The sequence below is a fragment of the Hevea brasiliensis genome, chromosome 13 (assembly GCF_030052815.1).
Source record: "Hevea brasiliensis isolate MT/VB/25A 57/8 chromosome 13, ASM3005281v1, whole genome shotgun sequence".
In the NCBI taxonomy this organism is placed as follows: Eukaryota; Viridiplantae; Streptophyta; class Magnoliopsida; order Malpighiales; family Euphorbiaceae; genus Hevea; species Hevea brasiliensis.
This window is the reverse complement of record NC_079505.1, coordinates 55,440,532-55,458,642: the sequence shown is the minus strand read 5'-3', so window position 1 is coordinate 55,458,642 and position 18,111 is coordinate 55,440,532. Positions and strand designations below refer to the sequence as shown.

The window sequence follows — 18,111 nt, the reverse complement described above, 5'->3', positions numbered from 1 at the left end:
ACCAATAATATTGAATAAAGTAAAATAAGATAATGTGCTCCGGCACAGAATGAAGTATTTGTTATTCGGCTACACTATAAATCGGGTAAGGGATGTCACATTTATAATTAAGAATTAATATATATATATATATATATATATATATATATATATATATATATATATATATATATATATATATATATTAATTCTTAATTATAAATGTAATTATATAAGATAATAGTATGTTTATAATTAAGAATGATAAGGTAATTTAATGTATTTATAATTAAAATTATTAAGAAAATATAGAAAAATAAAATCCAATATTAGGTTGTATTTAGTTCATAATTTTATATACATATGTAAGTATATATAATTATATTGAAAATATATAATACATCTAAAAAAAATATAGAAAAACATGTATATAAATTCGATTCTCGGTTCGGTTTCGGTTCGGTTCGGTTCGGTACGGTTCTGATTCCAGTTCGATTTTTAGTGAAGAACCAGAACCAAACGAAAGTATCAAAATAAATTCGGTTCAGTAAGGTTCCTGTCGGTTCGATACGATTCTTCAATTCGGTTCGGTTCCCCTATGAACCGTGCACAATCCTAAAAATAATTATGTTCTTTTTCACTTTTCATAAAAGATAATAATAATTTTATTATTAAATTTTATAAATAAAATTAAAAGAAAAAATAAAATAATTTACAAACCCACAACCACGCGTGGGCAATTGTATTTGAATAGACTAAAATGCAAACAAATTTTTTCAATATATTTTAATTAATAATATTGAAATTCATTTTAAAATTATAAGATAGCCAATTTTATTTATAAAAGAAAAATGTAAAGCAAACATCAATATATTCCGGTCCATTGCCGACAGCGGTTGACAAGTTCACATTGCATGACAATGCGGCATTTACGAGGACAAAAACCTGTGAATTGTGAGTCACTAAGTTGTGCTTTCCCCATCATTTATCACTATTTTCAGACCAAAATATCTATATATTCCTTTGCCAGAATATTAAACATATAAAAAATTCTAGCATAGTGTTAAAATATAGTGCTCTTGTATATACGTGATTATAGTTATTCTATAAATTAAAGAGTAGTGAGTTTTATATTTTAAGAGGGAAGGAGCATGTACTCTAAATGTATGTAATAATTTTTTTTTAAATATTAATTATTTATGTTAAATTATAATTATATTTAAAATTTTTAATTTTATTTGAAATATTTAAACTTGTAAGATTTATCATAATTATATTAAAGAGATAAAATTAAATTTAAAAAGTTAACGATAAATTATAATATAATATCTGAAATTTTATTTTATTAATAAATAAAAATTTTGAATATAATTACGATTTAACATATATATTTACTAATTTTCTTTTTCCTTGTAAAGAGGATATTAGGATTATTGAACCACACATGTTATTGCATTAAGTTTTTTTGTCCTTGAATTAAAATTTAAATTTATTAATGAGGTTTTCAAAGAATTAGTGAGTAATAACTAATAAAAAAATGTAAATATAATTTATTGCGTGAATCAAAATATATGATATATAGTATTAAGACATATAAATTTCATATAGTTTATATGAATTCTTCATATTGCAAAATCGTGAAAATGAAAAAGAAAAACATACGAGTTTTTCACAAATTTTTATATAATTATTTTTTTAAGAAAAGAATAGAATTATAAAATTATGCATATTATTGCATTGAGTTTTTTTTTATTTCTCTTTAATTAAAATTAAAATTCATTAATGGATTTTTCAAAAAATTAGTAAAAAAAATTATATTTAAACTTAATTCATCATGAATTACAATATCCATATAATAAAATATACACGTTAATTATAGTAAATCATATATAAAATATACATTTTATTTAATAGATGTTATATATTTCTTTTCAAATTGTTTTGTAAAAAGGTGTGAATTTATTTTTACATTCTATATTTGGACAAATAGATTTGTTTGGCTTAATTCAAAAGATAATTATATTAATATCAATTAATAAACATATTTTTTATTATAAAATTTCATTTAAAAATAAATATAAAATATAATTTCTTTAAATATAAAGTTTAATTAATAGACTAAAAATGCTAAATGTTTACATTAAATTATGATTATATTTAAAACTTTTATTTATTAATCAAATAAAACTTCATGTGCTATATTATAATTTACTGTTAACTTTTTAAATTTAATTTACCTTGTAAGAAATCTTAAAAGATTAAATATTTCATACAAAATTAAAAGTTTTAAATATAATCGTGATTTAACCTAAATATTTGATATTTTTGATTCAATTGGCCAACATAATAATAATAATAATAATAATAATAATAATAATAATAATAATAATAATAATAATGAAAATGATAAAAAAAATTAAACTTTCAAAAAATTGTGTTAATTATTAAAATAATATTAAAAAATTATTAATATTTTAATATCAAGTGAAAACATTTTAGCAAAATAATGTAGTATAGTAAAAAACACAAATATAATTGTTCTTTTAGCAACTTGTATTCATGGTAAAGAAAAAAATTTTAATTAAAAAAAAGTACCATTTGAAATCACATTTTATAAAAAAATTATTAAGCTGCTAGAAAAGCAAAGAGAAAGTAAGCTAGAAAATGCCAGGTGACACCTAAATTGGCGTTTTTGGTAATTCAGCCAACCACTAAATTGCCAAGTTTAATCCAATGTGTTAATTGTGATTGGTCAAAATCTGTTCATCTAGCTTGCTCTTGCTTTATTATTATTATTATTATTATTATTATTATTATTCATCCCAACCTTCAATTTCTCATTATTCAAAAATTATGCTTTTTCTGGCTTCTGCATTGTATTACTGCACCTATTAGGGATGATCATCGCCTATCCAAGATCGTATATTGTTGAATTTTGGTTCAATAACGAACCTCCCATTAAATTTAGTCAAACTCAAATTTTATATATTAAATACCCCATCAACTATTTTTATTGGCCGCATTGTGGTTTTTTCTTATTTAAATTTATTATCACATTTAAAAAACTATAGAGGTTTAACGACCTTTTTCCAATTATACTCATCTTCATTAAAAACTATGATAAATATTTATTCAATTTTATAGATAAATATAAAAAATTAATTAATTATTAATATATTTTTGTAAAAGTGAAATTGCCTAATTATTTTTTTAATTATCATACACAATTTAAATGCTATAAAATTGATGAAACTGATAACTGTTATTAGAATTGATGAAACTGATAACTGTTATTAGAATATATATATATATATATATAGACTTTGCAGCACAAGAGAGGGCAATCGAATATATATATTGGTACGGTTATTTCAGTGTATTTACTGACTAATATACAATTAATTTAAATGATATTAATAAAATCATATTTTGTATTTATTGACTAATAAGAAATCGGTTATTTCATTGTGCATTAAATTTGATCTTACAGAATAGAGATATTTAATGATATTTTCCGAGATTTTTGTTTAAGAAGTATTGCACAATTCGTTAAAAATACGATTTTTGTTTAAGAAGTATTGCACAATTCGTTAAAAATACCAAAGCATACTGAAACGGAATTAGAAACCAGAAAACTGTGCAATTTATCCAACATAATTGCTGTCAAGGGAATAAATAAAGTCATTCAGCCAGTGGCTTTTTATTAAATAAAGTCAATTAACACTCACAAAAGGATAAAATAAAGAGAGCAGAGACATTCAGCCATGTGCTAATGGAAGATCAAAGAGGACCTGGAAACGTCCCATTCTCCCTCTGCTCATTCCACCTCTCAATCTACAACAATTTAAACATAAATGTCTGATTAGCTACTTCAATGGCAGATACTGTCTTTTCTTTCTTTCTTTGTAATAAATCCAAACTACTAGCAATTCAATCACAAGGTAGCATATGAAGCATTGACAAATTTCATAAAACAATTGGATGGGTACAATTGATCAAATTTAAAATACTATATGACAGCTATTCTAACCAACTGCATGCACAAAGATAATGAAAATGGGGTTCAAATTAAATTAGTAATTAGCATCATTCAATCACATTTGAATAATGAACAAAATGACATGGCATCAAACATAGATAGCCTAATGAAGAGACTCTCCAAACTCGTTGTCCACCCCAACTACTAAAATTCCATCCATGATCCATCAGTATCTCAAATTCATCCCACCACACTCCGCCTGCTTCCACAATCTGATGCAAACTAAGAAGAATTTAGCAAGAAGAATAACAGAAGAAGAAGAAGAAGAAGAAAGAAGAATATAAGAGAATCAGAAGAACTTGAGAGGAGGAAGACAATTATTATTCAATAACAACACAAACATTACAAAAGGTTCAATCCCTTATACAGAGATTACAATCAGCTCTGTTCTCTCTCTCTAACTGTTTAACAGATTAACAATCACACCAATCAACATTAGACACGCATCACAATCTATGTGAGAATTAAAAAATTTCAACTAAATAAATAATAAATTGTCAGCAGAAACCCTAAAATCAGGGTTCTGCCTTCAATAGATAGAAGAAAAGAAGATAGGAATGGCAGAAAGAATCAAGAAAGAAGTTAAAAGAGAGAGAATTAGAGAGGGAAAACTGAAGAGAGACAGAAGTTCTTTATTGAATCCAAGATAATCAGTTATACAGGTATAGTTCTACTTATATTTCCTATTCTTGTCACTGCCTTTGACTTGCTAACTACCTATCAGTTATTCCAGTTCACTACACATAACAAACTCATTTACCTCCAAAATACCCCTATTCTCGAACCTACTCTCTTCCAATTTCCTCAGCCAACTATTTCAATCAACATTACTCTTAGCCTTCTATTGCAATTCTTCAATTAGTCTTCTTCTGCAGCTCTTCAACTAACCTTCTCAGCATTACCTCCTCCTTTATTCCTTATACTTCTCTTATATGTGACAATACCTTCCCTGGAGAACCTTCTTTATTCCTATTACAAACTTAAGCTGAACAAGCGGAGACGAGTGAGTGGGCCAATGCAAGAGTCCATGACGAGTAAGATGAGTTTACTTGGGCTAGGACCAACCATTGCTAAAATATTAGAACTAATCAATTAGTTAGTTGGCCTTTCACCCATAAGCTCTTTGAGTTTCTGTTTCTTTTCCAATGTGTACACTCCCCCTCAAGTGGCAGCCTTTTTGGTTGACACTTGAACTTGAAATCCTCTTCTTGAAACCTTAAACTTTTTGACGCAATGGCAATACCGAGAACTTGAAACTTGAATTGAACTGGACCAGACTAGCTCTGATACCATATTACAAACTTAAACTTAACGAGCTAAGATGAGTGAGTGGGCTAAGGCAAGAGTCCGTGATGAGTGAGATGGGCTTACTCGGGCTAGGACTAACTATTACTAAAAGGTTAGAACTAACCAATTAGTTAATTGGCCTTTCACCCTTATAAGCTGTTATGAGAGGGAGTGATGAAGGGAAAACCTAGTATTGCAATTACATATGCCTTAGAAAAGTAGTTATAACTGATAGAAGCAGTTACTAGCTAGAAGTAATATAAAAATAGAAAAAATACCTACAATCACTCATTCAAGAATCAAATACAAGAATTATCTCTCTTCTTCTTCTCTATATTCTCCCTAAATCTTCTCCCCTTTCTGTTTCTTTTCTCAACCAGTCTATTTCTATTTCTTTCTCTTCTTATTTCTCTGTTTCAAAGTGCATTACAAGTCTGCTATGTAACAATTGGTATCAGAGCTTGAAGTGGGTGGCCAGATTTCGTTTACCCGTCTTTCTATTATTATTCTTCTTTCTTTCTTGAAACTCTTGTAATTTCATAAAATATCTGAAACAACAATCTTTCTACTCTCCCTTTCCCTCTTTCACTACAATACTAGCTTCTTCCTCCATAACCCCATCTCATAACATAAGCCTTTTGAGTTTCTTATTCTTTTCTAATGTGGAACTCTTGACAATTCCTTATCCTTTATGTAACAGCCATTATTTGAAACCAATGTTGCCACTGTTAGTTATGTTAACAGCCGTATTATTTATCTTTAAGTAACGGTAACGGCCGTTACCTTAATAAAGCAACTGATAAAAATCCCATGTAGGTAGTGTTTTCTTCTTCTCTTTTTTTTTTTAGTTGTCTACATATTCCAACCTCCCACAGCTATTGTTTCCATCACATACTCTCGAAATTTCACCCAAATTTCTCATTTTTTCTACAAATCTCTCCATTATTCTTTTCTAAGCTAAGCTCATCATTAAATATCTCCATTCTCCACAACTACTTCTTGCAAGAGGTGAGTATTATTATTTTTTTTTTTTGCTTTTTCTATCACATAATTATTTTAATTATAAATTGATAATGCTGATGATGTCTACAAATGATAGATGTAATGTCTTTATTTGATGTATTTGTGCTTAATATATAGTTGTGTATCTTAGTTTTACTTGTATCTATCAATGTCTAGTTATTTTATGAACTTTGTAAATTTTTCAAAGAAATTTTCCGTAGCGTCAAGCCGTTACCGACACGTTACAGCTATTACAAACTTATAAGCCTATTTCTGTTTGTTATGGAAAGTCAATCACTATATTATTTCTCTGTATATTCTGTATTCCTATTTAGGATTTCTTCCTAATTAGTAGAACACAATTATAGGAATCAATTGTATATATATACCCATATACAGATTAATTAAAATTAAGGAGAATCATCTCTTTCTACATGGCATCAGAGCAAGTCATCTATCTAGGGTGACTATTTGTTCTCACCACCCAACTCAGGAGAGAACTTGGCCGCCGACCGGCCGTTTCGACTCCGATCAACATCGCCGGCGTCGCCTCAACCCCCTCATTCCACCACTGTGTGCTGTTGCCTGATCCACTACACCATTAAAGGGCTTCTGAGATTTGGCTCTCAGATCTTATTTCGGTATTTGCTTTATTTGTGATTTTGGGTTATTTTGCTACTGTAATCACTTTGGATTAGCATTTCGGTTAGTTTTCTTTGTCTCAACAAATGGCAGACAATAAGAATTTTATTTCTGATATGATTCCGATGATGACTAAGATCACAGAACACAAACTTAATGGTTCGAATTACCTGGAGTGGAGTAAGACTGTTAGGGTCTATTTGCGTAGCATTAATAAGGATGATCACCTTACTAAAGATCCACCTACGGATGATACACGACAAACATGGCTAAGAGAGGATGCTCGGTTGTTTTTGCAGCTTCGGAACTCGATTCACAGTGAGGTAATTAGTTTAATTAATCACTGTGAATTTGTTAAGGAATTGATGGATTACTTAGATTTTCTGTATTCTAGTAAAGGGAATATCTCCCGTATTTATGATGTTTGTAAGGCATTCTATCGTGCTGAGAAAGAGGATAACTCTCTCACGGCTTATTTTATGGATTTTAAACGGGTATATGAGGAACTTAATGTATTGTTGCCTTTTAGTCCTGATGTGAAAGTTCAACAGGCCCAACGGGAGCAACTGGCTGTTATGAGTTTTCTTGCGGGCCTTCCTTCGGAGTATGAGAATGCTAAATCTCATATTTTCTCCAGTTCTGAGATTTCCTCTTCGCATGAAACGTTCACACGGGTCCTTCGTAAAGAGAGTACTCAATCTTCACAGCCTGCCAGTAGTGCTCTTATTAGCCGTAATCCAAATGGACTACAGGGTAATAAAAGAGGAAGTAGAGAATGAATTACAGGCAACAGAAGTAATCAGCGTAATGGAGAGGCTAGTTCTAATCAGGACTCAAAATGAGTCTTTTGTTATTATTGCCATGAGCCTGGCCATACAAAATATAATTGTCCGCAACTTCAAAGGAAAAATCAGCAATCACAGATAGCAAATATGGCAGCAAAGGATTCTACAGTATCTTCCTCTGAGAAAACTATTTTGGTATCTACAGAGGATTTTGCACAATTTTCCCAATATCAGGCATCTCTAAAGCCTACTAGTTCCCCTGTCACTGCGATCGCTGAGTCAGATAAATCTACTACATGCCTCGTGTCTTTCTCATCCAAATGGGTTATTGATTCTGGTGCGACAGATCACATGACAGGTAATTCTAGTCTTCTATCAGCTTTTCAGTATAATCTCACTTCCTCTACTGTTACTTTAGTTGATGGTTCTACTTCTTGTGTCTTTGGTTCTGGAACAGCGAACCCAACTTCATCAATTTCTTTGTCATCTGTTTTGTGTCTACCAAAATTCTCTTTTAATCTACTATCTGTTAGTAAACTTACTCGTACCTTAAATTGTTCTGTTTCCTTTTTTCCTGACCAGTGTTTGTTTCAAGATCTTACGACGAAGCAGATTATTGGTAGAGGACGTGAGTCAGGTGGTCTCTACATTCTGGAAAATCATGTACCGCGGTCACTTGTTTGCTCCAGTACCTTAACACCTCTTGAAGCTCATTGTAGATTAGGCCATCCTCTTTGTCTACCATGAAGAAGCTGTGTCCTCAGTTTCAGTCTTTATCAGTACTAGAATGTGAGTCATGTCAGTTTGCAAAACTTCATCGTTTGCCTTCTGTGTCTAGAGTCAATAAACGGGCTTCATCCCCTTTTGAGTTAGTTCATTCTTATGTTTGGGGTCCTTGTTCTATTACTTCTAAAACTGGATTTCGTTATTTTGTTACTTTTGTTGATGATTACTCTCATGTTACCTGGTTATATTTAATGAAGAATCGTTCTGAGTTGTTTTCTATCTTTTGTGCCTTTTGTAATGAAATCAAAACTCAATTTAATATTCCTGTGCGCATATTAAGAAGTGACAATGCCAAAGAATACTTTTCAGCACAATTTCAGTCTTATAAGACACAAAATGGCATTCTTCATCAGTCTTCCTGTATGGATACCTCATCTCAAAATGGCGTAGCCGAAAGAAAAAATAGGCATCTTCTTGAGGTAACTCGTACTCTTCTTTTTCAGATGAAATTTCCTAAACACTTTTGGGCGGATGCAGTTTCTATGGCATATTTTTTGATCAATCGTATGCCGTCTTCTGTCCTTAATGGGGATATTCCTTATAATACTTTGTTTCCTACAAAATCTTTGTTCCCTGTTGAACCCTATATTTTTTGTTGTACCTGTTTTGTGCGTGATGTTCGTCCACAGGTTACTAAATTGGATCCAAAGTCTCTCAAATGTGTCTTCCTTGGGTACTCCGGCTACACAAAGAGTACCGCTGTTTCTCTCCTACTCTTAATCGTTATCTTGTTTTTGCAGATGTCACATTTTTTTAGTCCACGCCATTTTTTTCTCAATCATCTGTGTATGAAAGTCAGGGGGAGGAGAATGATCTCTTAATGTATACTGTCCAACCAATGTCTAGTCCTCTCCAACAACCTGTTCCTTCTGTCTCTAGACCTACTCGACCTCCCGTTGTTCATGTTTATTCCAAGAGATTGGAGATTCCTGACTCAGATCCTCCAACAGCTACTTCGTTAGGAGATCCTGTACCTCATACTGATCATGATTCTGATCTAGACTTACTCATTGCTCTTCGTAAAGGTAAACGTTCATGTACTTACCCTATCTCTTCTTTTGTTTCTTATAATTAATTATCTTCTTGTTCTCGGTGTTTTATTACTTCTTTAGACTCTGTTCCTATCCCTAATACTGTTGGTGAGGCCTTTGTCTCATCTGGTGGTGTCTTTGCTATGAAAGAGGAAATGGAGGCTTTAGATGCTAATGGTACATGGGAACTGTTGCCTTTGCCCACTGGTAAGAAAGCTATTGGTTGTAAATGGGTATTTACAGTAAAGGTAAATCTTGATGGTTCTGTGGCTAGGTTAAAAGCACGCCTTGTAGCAAAATGATATGCTCAGACATATGGGGTTGATTACTCTGACACTTTTTCTCCTGTAGCTAAATTTACTTCTGTTCGCTTGTTTATCTTTTTAGCAGCCACATATGATTGGCCCCTGCACCAATTGGATATCAAGAATGCTTTCCTTCATGGTGATCTTCAGGAGGAGGTGTATATGGAGCAACCACCTGGGTTTGTTGCTCAGGGGGAGTTGGGTAAAGTTTGTAAGCTTCAGAAGTCTCTTTACGGCTTGAAACAAAGTCCTAGGGCCTGGTTTGGTAGATTCAGTAAAGCAGTACAGGAATTTGGTATGCAAAATAATAAGTGTAATCACTCAGTATTTTATAGACAATCTGAGGCTGGTTTAATACTCCTAGTAGTCTATGTGGATAACATTGTCATCACTGGGAGTGACTCTGCAGGTATTTCATCTCTTAAAACCTTCCTCCAAACTCAGTTTTAGACCAAAGACTTGAGATTGTTAAAGTATTTATTGGGTATTGAAGTTATGAGAAGTAAGAAGGGTATCTTCTTGTCTCAAAGAAAATATGTCCTCGATTTATTGACAAAGACAGGAAAATTAGGTGCTAAGCCTTGTAGTGCACCAATGACTATAAATTTACAACTGTTAGCAGGGGATAGTGAGTTGTTTGAAGATCCAAACAGATACAGGAGATTGGTAGGAAAATTGAACTACCTTACAATCACTCGTCCTGACATTGCTTATGCCATTAGTGTGGTAAGTCAGTTTATGTCTTCCCCAACTATTGCTCATTGGGAAGCCTTGGGACAAATCTTGTATTATTTGAAGGGCGCTCCAGGAAGAGGTTTGTTATATGGAAATTATGGGCATTTAAATGTTGAATGTTTTTCAACAGGAGGTCAACTACTAGATATTGCATTTTTGTTAGAGGTAATTTGGTGTCTTAGAGAAGCAAGAAGCAGATTGTAGTTTCTCGATCTAGTGTTGAATCCGAATACAGAGCCATGACACAATTAGTATGTGAGGTAATGTGGATACTTCAATTACTAGATGAGACAGGTTTTAAGACCTCCCTGCCTGCAAAATTATGGTATGATAATCAAGCTGCTCTCCATATTGCTTTTAATCTGGTGTTTCATGAGCGGACCAAACATATTGAGATTGATTGTCACTTTGTTCATGAAAAGATTCAACAACAGATCATCTCAACAGGACACATCAAAACTAGAGAGTAGTTAGGAGATATTTTCATAAAAGCTCTGAATGGAGCTAGAATTGACTACATTTGTAACAAGTTAGGTATGATTTAACATCTATGCTCCAATTTGAGGGGGAGTGTTATAGAAAGTCAAATCACTATATTATTTCTCTGTATATTCTATTCTGTATTCCTATTTAGGATTTCTTATTTAGGATTTCTTCCTAATTAGTAGAACACAATTATAAGAATCAATTGTATATATATATACCCATATACAGATTAATTGAAATTAAGGAGAATCATCTCTTTCTACACTGTTACCCGACCGCAAATTTAAGCCATGGCTGCATCAATCCAATAAGACTATAATGCTCTCAATCCCATTTTCTAACCCAAGTGACTACAGTAGGAAGCAAAGTAGGCTAGTAAAAATGCTCTTAAGTCTCATATAAGTTGCTTGGATCCCTGAATGACCTCCCATGGGTGAATTATGATACAATTGGACTAATGCATCCCTTAAGTTACTTCTGCTACCCACATATAGTTTATCTCTATAATACAACAACCCATTCTGAAGTTTATAACCACGATAAGAATTCCCATCCAAGGATAAGTGAGCAATTAATTCTTCTGCTTTAGGGTCCCCTTGATAACTATCAATGAGTGTAGCCATCCATGTAGGCTGTAAAGGAGAGATTAAGACACATAACTGAGTTGCAATACCACTTGTGCACTACTATTGTTTGCTTCATTGAATTCAAATTGTGGAATAGGCGAAAGTTGTTGCTAAGTTGCATGGTTGTTGGAGCTGTTAGAGCGGGGTTTGAGCTGTTGGAGTGGATTGCACAAAAGATGACATGTGTTCAGCAAAGATTGGAGAGGGTTAAAGATTAGTTAGCATGAGTAGTTAATAAATTGTATTCTATTACTTGCATAGTCAATATTTATTGTTGTGATGTTGATTTGAGGATATGCTTTGAATAAAATAATTCTAATTGTGATTGTTGGTCCCAAATTCCTTTTCTGTGTATCAGTGATATCAGAGCTACTCAATTCTCTAAAAATGGCGGAGGAAATTCATTCTCGTGAGTGGGAACAGAGAATGAATGTATTGATTCAGGAGCTCAAGTCGCAGCAAGAAAATTTAAGGAAGCAGAGGCAAAGAACTAGAGGGCTTTGGATGAGAATAAAGTACTCATTGCAGGGCTAAGTTTGCATAATGTAGAAAAGGTTGCGGAAAAGGAGAAGGAAATGGTGGACCAAGAAAGATCTAGTGGTTATCAGATGGGGTGGAACACCAAACAGAATTGGGGTCCATCAACAAAACAGGAGTTTCAGTGTTCAATGGGGAGGTGTTGGAGGGCTGGAGAGTCAAATATTTCCTTGATGTGGCTAATGTGGCGGTGGAAGAAAAGGTCAAGATTGCAGTCTTGCATCTTGAAGGAAGAGCGTTGCAATGGCATCAAGGATTTATCAAAATTAAAGGGAAAATGGCTTATAATGATTGGGGTGCGAATGTATTGGCTTTGATATCATTGATACACAGAAAAGGAATTTGGGACCAACAATCCCAATCAGAATTGTATCATTCACAGTATATCCTCAAAACAACATTACAACAGTTTATATTGACTATACAAGTAATAGAATACAATTCACTAACTACTCATGCTAACTAATCTTTAAGCCTCTCCAATATTTTCTGAAGACGTGTCATCTTTTGCGCAATCCGCTCCAACAACTATGCAACTCAGCAACAACTTTCACCTATTCCACAATTTGAGCTCAACACACCGTTTTACCCTTTTCTCATAACGCAAACCTTCTAAAAAGAGCAGCAGCTACCCTGTCGTCCACTCCTCTTCTACAAAGTATTTTATAATCCAACCCCAGTAGCTTGGATATGCCCTTTTATTGCAAGTTAGTATGCAACTTCTACTCTAAAAGAAAGTTTATACGTTCATGGTCTGTTTTAATATAAAAGGTCCCTAGCTCCAAATAATGTCTCCATTTGGTGACAGCAAAAGTAATTGCTAGGAGCTCCAATTCTAATTAGGAATACCATACAAAACAAATTTCCTAAATAATAATAATAATAATAGAATCCCTAAATAATACAAATACTACTAATATTTTCTAAATAATAGAAATATAAACTTCCTAAGTTTAAAATTCAAAATTAAATAAATATAATTTCTAAATTGAATTATTCTTGAGTTCCTTGATTGGATCACCCATTTTCAATCATTTGTAAATTATGGACAAGTTGGTTAGGCCACAGTTTTATAGAATCTTGTTGCTGGTTGGAAGCAACAACTTTTGTTTCTTTTTTTAATTCCTTTAGCTTATTTTTGTTAATGATATACAGATATTAAACTAAATAATTTTTTCCTTGAAAAAAATTAATATCAAACAAAATTAGAAATTATTTATCCTACTTTTCTTTTTTTAAGAACTTGCTTATTAATATATAAATTTTACATTAGTTTTATAGCAATTGTCAATCCTCATGGTAGCTTTTTAATAGTTAAGTGATTTGATTGTAGAATTAGATATATATTTAAATTTAAAGAATAAGTATTTTCAATATTATAATGTTATATAATAAAAAAATCTAACGAAATTGGAAATGTGAGAAGTATTTTCTTTGGAAAATTAGAAAATGCAGAACTAAAAAATGGAAACAGAAAATGTTTTGCACAATCATACAATATCCAAGTGTCTTCAAGAGATCATAAGTTGCAACAGATTGTAATCAAATCTCACGGCTACATAGACTTATCAATCACTTGCAACTACACAAAAAGGCTTGGTGCACTCACCCATTCACCAGGGCAAAGCGAACGGTAGTATTTGGCAAATCGTTCACATTCGTTTGATTCTTCACCCTTTGCTGCCAAGCACCTTCAATGAATAGTTCAACTTTAGATTTATTTATTCATTTATTTTCTTCCCGCACCCCATGGGGGGAATTTGTGGGGAACAAAGATTAAGGGCTTTACCTATGAAACTCAATGTACCGGGTAAAACAATGCCGAGTTTGATTTGTTGTGGGAAATCGAAAATCAGCAGGGGCAGTTTTCAGCTCAATCTAACACACAAAAGAACAGGAAATAAACAACATGTACAAAAATGAGATAACAACATACAAAACTTAAGCTAAACTTGTCAGTTATTTGTTTCAAAGAGATCTCAAGACTCATTTAGGATTTCAACACAGAAGCCTTATCTTTGCTGACCAATATAAATTCCTTAAGCAGGTCCTCAAGGTTTATCCCTCAGAAATAAATGAAACAGATATATAAAATACATTGTGTCCCATGTATATATAGCCTTCATTGAGTTCGGAATTTTGGCAATTTTAGAATATCATAATAACAATTCCATGGACAAAGAAAGTAAAAAATTAATCATGTCTCATATATTTCTAAATATTGTGAGCCTTCTCACAAATATAAAGTTGTGTTTTTGCAGATTATTCTGAAACTCAAACTGGACATGCAAGCAACAGAAGACTATTAGTGGCAATTCCACTTTCACAAAAATTCTTACATCACACTGTTGTCATAGGCAACCTAGGCAATTGCCAAGGCTTGGGTAAGAAAAGGTGTAAGCTAAGTGCCTCACTTAGGTCCAGCTAAGGCGACTTCACCCAGATACTAGCCTACTATATTTATTGCTTATTTGGCTAATCTTATTCCTGTCAGTCATTAAAATCACTTCTGAAATGCATCAAAGATTGAGATATCAATTACAAAAAGAAGAAGATGACTAAAAGCAGGGTTAAACAGGGTAAAAATATTAATCTTGTTGTATATTTTTTATTTTGATAACTTCGGAGTTGATCATATTGATGATGATGAAAGAAAAATGCAAAGGCTTTCAGAGCTGTAAATGTAAAAGAGGAAGAGCATTCAGAAGAAAATTAGTACAGTTTTGAGTACTAAAAATCTAATCTAAGAAATCTGGCCAACATTAATGAAGATTAAAGCATCTGTAGATTTTTCATTCTAAAATTTCATTAATTCATTACAATTTTGTGTTTTGGGACGTTTTGCTTTCAATATTTGATAAAATATAATACTTTATAGCCAATTGTGATGCATACAATTTAAGGCTTGATTACACATATTTTTGTAATATAATTACAATTTTGAACTATTGACACTAAGGAGGCGTTTGGTACTGAGGTTAACGAAGGTTAATTATTACCCTTATAATTTTTAACTCAATAATGTTATTTAGATACTTAAAGAAACTAGGTTCACTTTTTAACTTATTAATATTTATACCATCTTGAGAGGTTAAATGTTAATCTTGAGAGAACTACGTTAATAATTACTCTTTTTAATTTTTAAAACTTACAAAGGTAAGATTTAACACTTGATGTTTTAACTTTTTACCAAACACATCCTAAGTGTAAAAAATAGAGAGACCAATTTGCACCTAGGTAATGAAACATGGCCGCTACTCCCATATTGGCTGCTGTGTCCTAGAATTTAGGGTGATACAGGATAGTCAAATTCACAACAATATCACCTGATATGTACACCAATACCCAACAAGGTGATCCATGATAGCGAAAATTCACAACAATATCACCTAATATGTACAATGAAGACATTACAGACCAATACAGTCTGAATATGCTGTAACAGCTATTAATAGTATAAAGACCCAAAAACTACAACTCTGGTTTTGCCAACAACCTCATTCTCATTTACTCAATAGCTGTAAAACACCTATTCTCCTCTCTTTTATTTCAGCCCTCTAGATTCTAGTTTTACATTGAAAGCTAATACTTCGAGATAAAAACACTGCATTCTGTTTGGGATGAGATACAATAAAGCAAAGTTTTTTAAAATAAGGTTTTTCATAGTTTTTAAACCTTCATAATTTTTATTGTTTAGGAGGTTTGAAAAAATTTTTTAAGGTATTTGGAGGTTTTAAATAGTGTTTGGTTCAAATTAATTACAAACTTAGACTTCATAAATGAATTCTAGCCAAAATTCATTTAAAAATGAATTTCATAGTTTGGTATGACACAACTTAAAATGCAAAATTCAATTAAATTTCATATAATTCATGTTAGGTATAATTTCATGATTGAATTTCATTTATCGTCACTTCCTGAACTACCCTCAATACTAAAATAAAGAAATTATAATTTCTTCCTCCATCAAAAAAATTGTATCTAATAAAATTACAACAATTAATAAACATACACAAATCAATTAATAATATATATGGAAGGTCTATTTAATAACATAAATAGTGTCATCATCTAAATTAATAATGGTAGAAAAAGGTAAAAGTGAGATGGAGAGAAAGGTAAGAGAGAAGGAGGTGTGTTTGTGAGGAATATACGGACATTTTCAGTCCAAAAAATTTTGTTGTCTCAATTTTGTGGAATTCGTCTCAAATTCCATCAAATTTGATGAGAATTTGTTTTAGTTATGACCAATTCCATTGAATGCAGTTTTAAAATATTTACAAATGAAACATATAATATATGGAATTCAATTGAATTCCACAAAAATTTTGTGAAATTCATTTAAACCAAGCAACCTCTTGAAAGAAAAACTTCTTAACCCACCGATTTGGTGGTTTGGAAAATGCAGGGTTTTTTTTTAATTTTTCCAAAATTTTCAAAACCCTTAATTTAAAACCCACAAATTCTCCCAAAAACAAAATTCAAGGTTTTGAAACCTTGAAAAACCTCTCATTGCCTTTTAAAACTTCCTCCCAAATAGAGGGCTAACTGCTGAATTACAAGAGGTACTTCAGAAGTTTTATGAAAATTAAAGCATTATTTTGGCATTTCTTTAGTTATTGCTTGGCCATTATTTGTTACAAACAACAACGTTAGACCAATAAATTTATAGCATATTTAATTGAGTCATTATTTTAATATTGATTTAAATTATTTTTTTCGTTTTTTTCAAAATATTCATAGTAGCATTAGGAGATACATTTCAATATGGTCCAGAATTAAAAATCACGCAAAAAAAAACCCTATTTGAAATAAATTTGTCTATTTAATAAGAAAAATAACTACATTCATTTTACAATTCAATTATTCTAAATATTAGAATTTAAAATGCTATCAATTTAAATTTATTCCAAATATATGAATTATATTATAAGATTATGTGAATTAAATTCAACCAGTGGAATTGAATCGAATACTAACACAGAGTGTTTCAAATGGAGTGTTAATTTGCAATAACTATTCCAAACACATTTTTCACCTAATAATGTCTGTAACTTAGAGAAAAACAGAACATATAAAAAATGATATTAAGCAAACAAGCAAATCAAACCTCAAAACATAAACAAAAGTGAAAAAAGAGAAGAGATAAACAGAATCAAAAATATCACCAGCGATCCCAATAAACTATTGTGTCAGTAACGTAACTATCTTTTGATCATCAGACTCCATCAGTTTGGTTGCCGAGAAACCACTAGAAAATGAACAAGAAAATTGGGAATCTCATGAAATAATTGATCTTTTCTGTAAATCTATGGGGTGAGGATTCCCAAAACTCTTTCTTTCACTTTCTTTACGATTTGCGATTCTTTCTCTGCGGTTACTCGGCAACCAAACGAAGCGCTTAGAGACAGCATCAAAAAGTTACCTCGTCTGCCATAGCTTGTCGCGATAGAGTCTAACGGAGAAACGAGAAATGGTGTGCTTTGAAAGGAGACTCTATAACGCGATATAGTACAAAATTCGAGGAGAAATTACCGAGCGCTGCGCAGTCGCCCTCGCATATGTTACTACGTTTGGCTTATTGAGACCTCATCAATGGCCACATAAATCTTTAGGGTCTAATTGATCACTTCAAATTAAAAAAAAAAATTAAACAACTTTTTTTAAATTTTAAAAATAAATTAAATAATTATTTTTATTTTTTTTTAAATTACAAAAATAAAAGCTTTTCAAATATGACGATTATAATTTCTTAAACCCAAAACTCTTGGGTGCTTTTCTATTTAACATAACCAAATAGAAAGAGACATATTATAAAACTTGAGGTAACACCAATAAAATGAATCATTTTTTAATAATTTACCGTTTCCT

General features: G+C 31.6%; 1 protein-coding gene across 1 annotated transcript; it reads right to left on the bottom strand.

Moving 5' to 3' along the window:
- Positions 1-3,599: 3,599 nt before the first annotated feature.
- LOC110647118 (cytochrome c oxidase subunit 6b-2) lies at positions 3,600-17,834 on the bottom strand. Its single transcript, XM_021800796.2, has 4 exons — positions 17,666-17,834; positions 14,030-14,118; positions 13,850-13,931; positions 3,600-3,813 (listed from the first exon to the last, which is right to left on the bottom strand). Exons 1-4 carry the CDS (start codon positions 17,675-17,677, stop codon positions 3,760-3,762), a joined length of 237 nt encoding a protein of 78 aa, XP_021656488.1. The 5' UTR covers positions 17,678-17,834; the 3' UTR covers positions 3,600-3,759.
- Positions 17,835-18,111: the final 277 nt, after the last annotated feature.

Coding starts and splice junctions, on each gene's coding strand:
- LOC110647118 (XM_021800796.2), bottom strand. Junction 13,932..14,029: donor CGGTACATTGAGTTTCATAG/GTAAAGCCCTTA, acceptor TATTCATTGAAG/GTGCTTGGCAGCAAAGGGTG. Junction 3,814..13,849: donor CGCTTTGCCCTGGTGAATGG/GTGAGTGCACCA, acceptor AAATTGTTGTAG/ATTGAGAGGTGGAATGAGCA.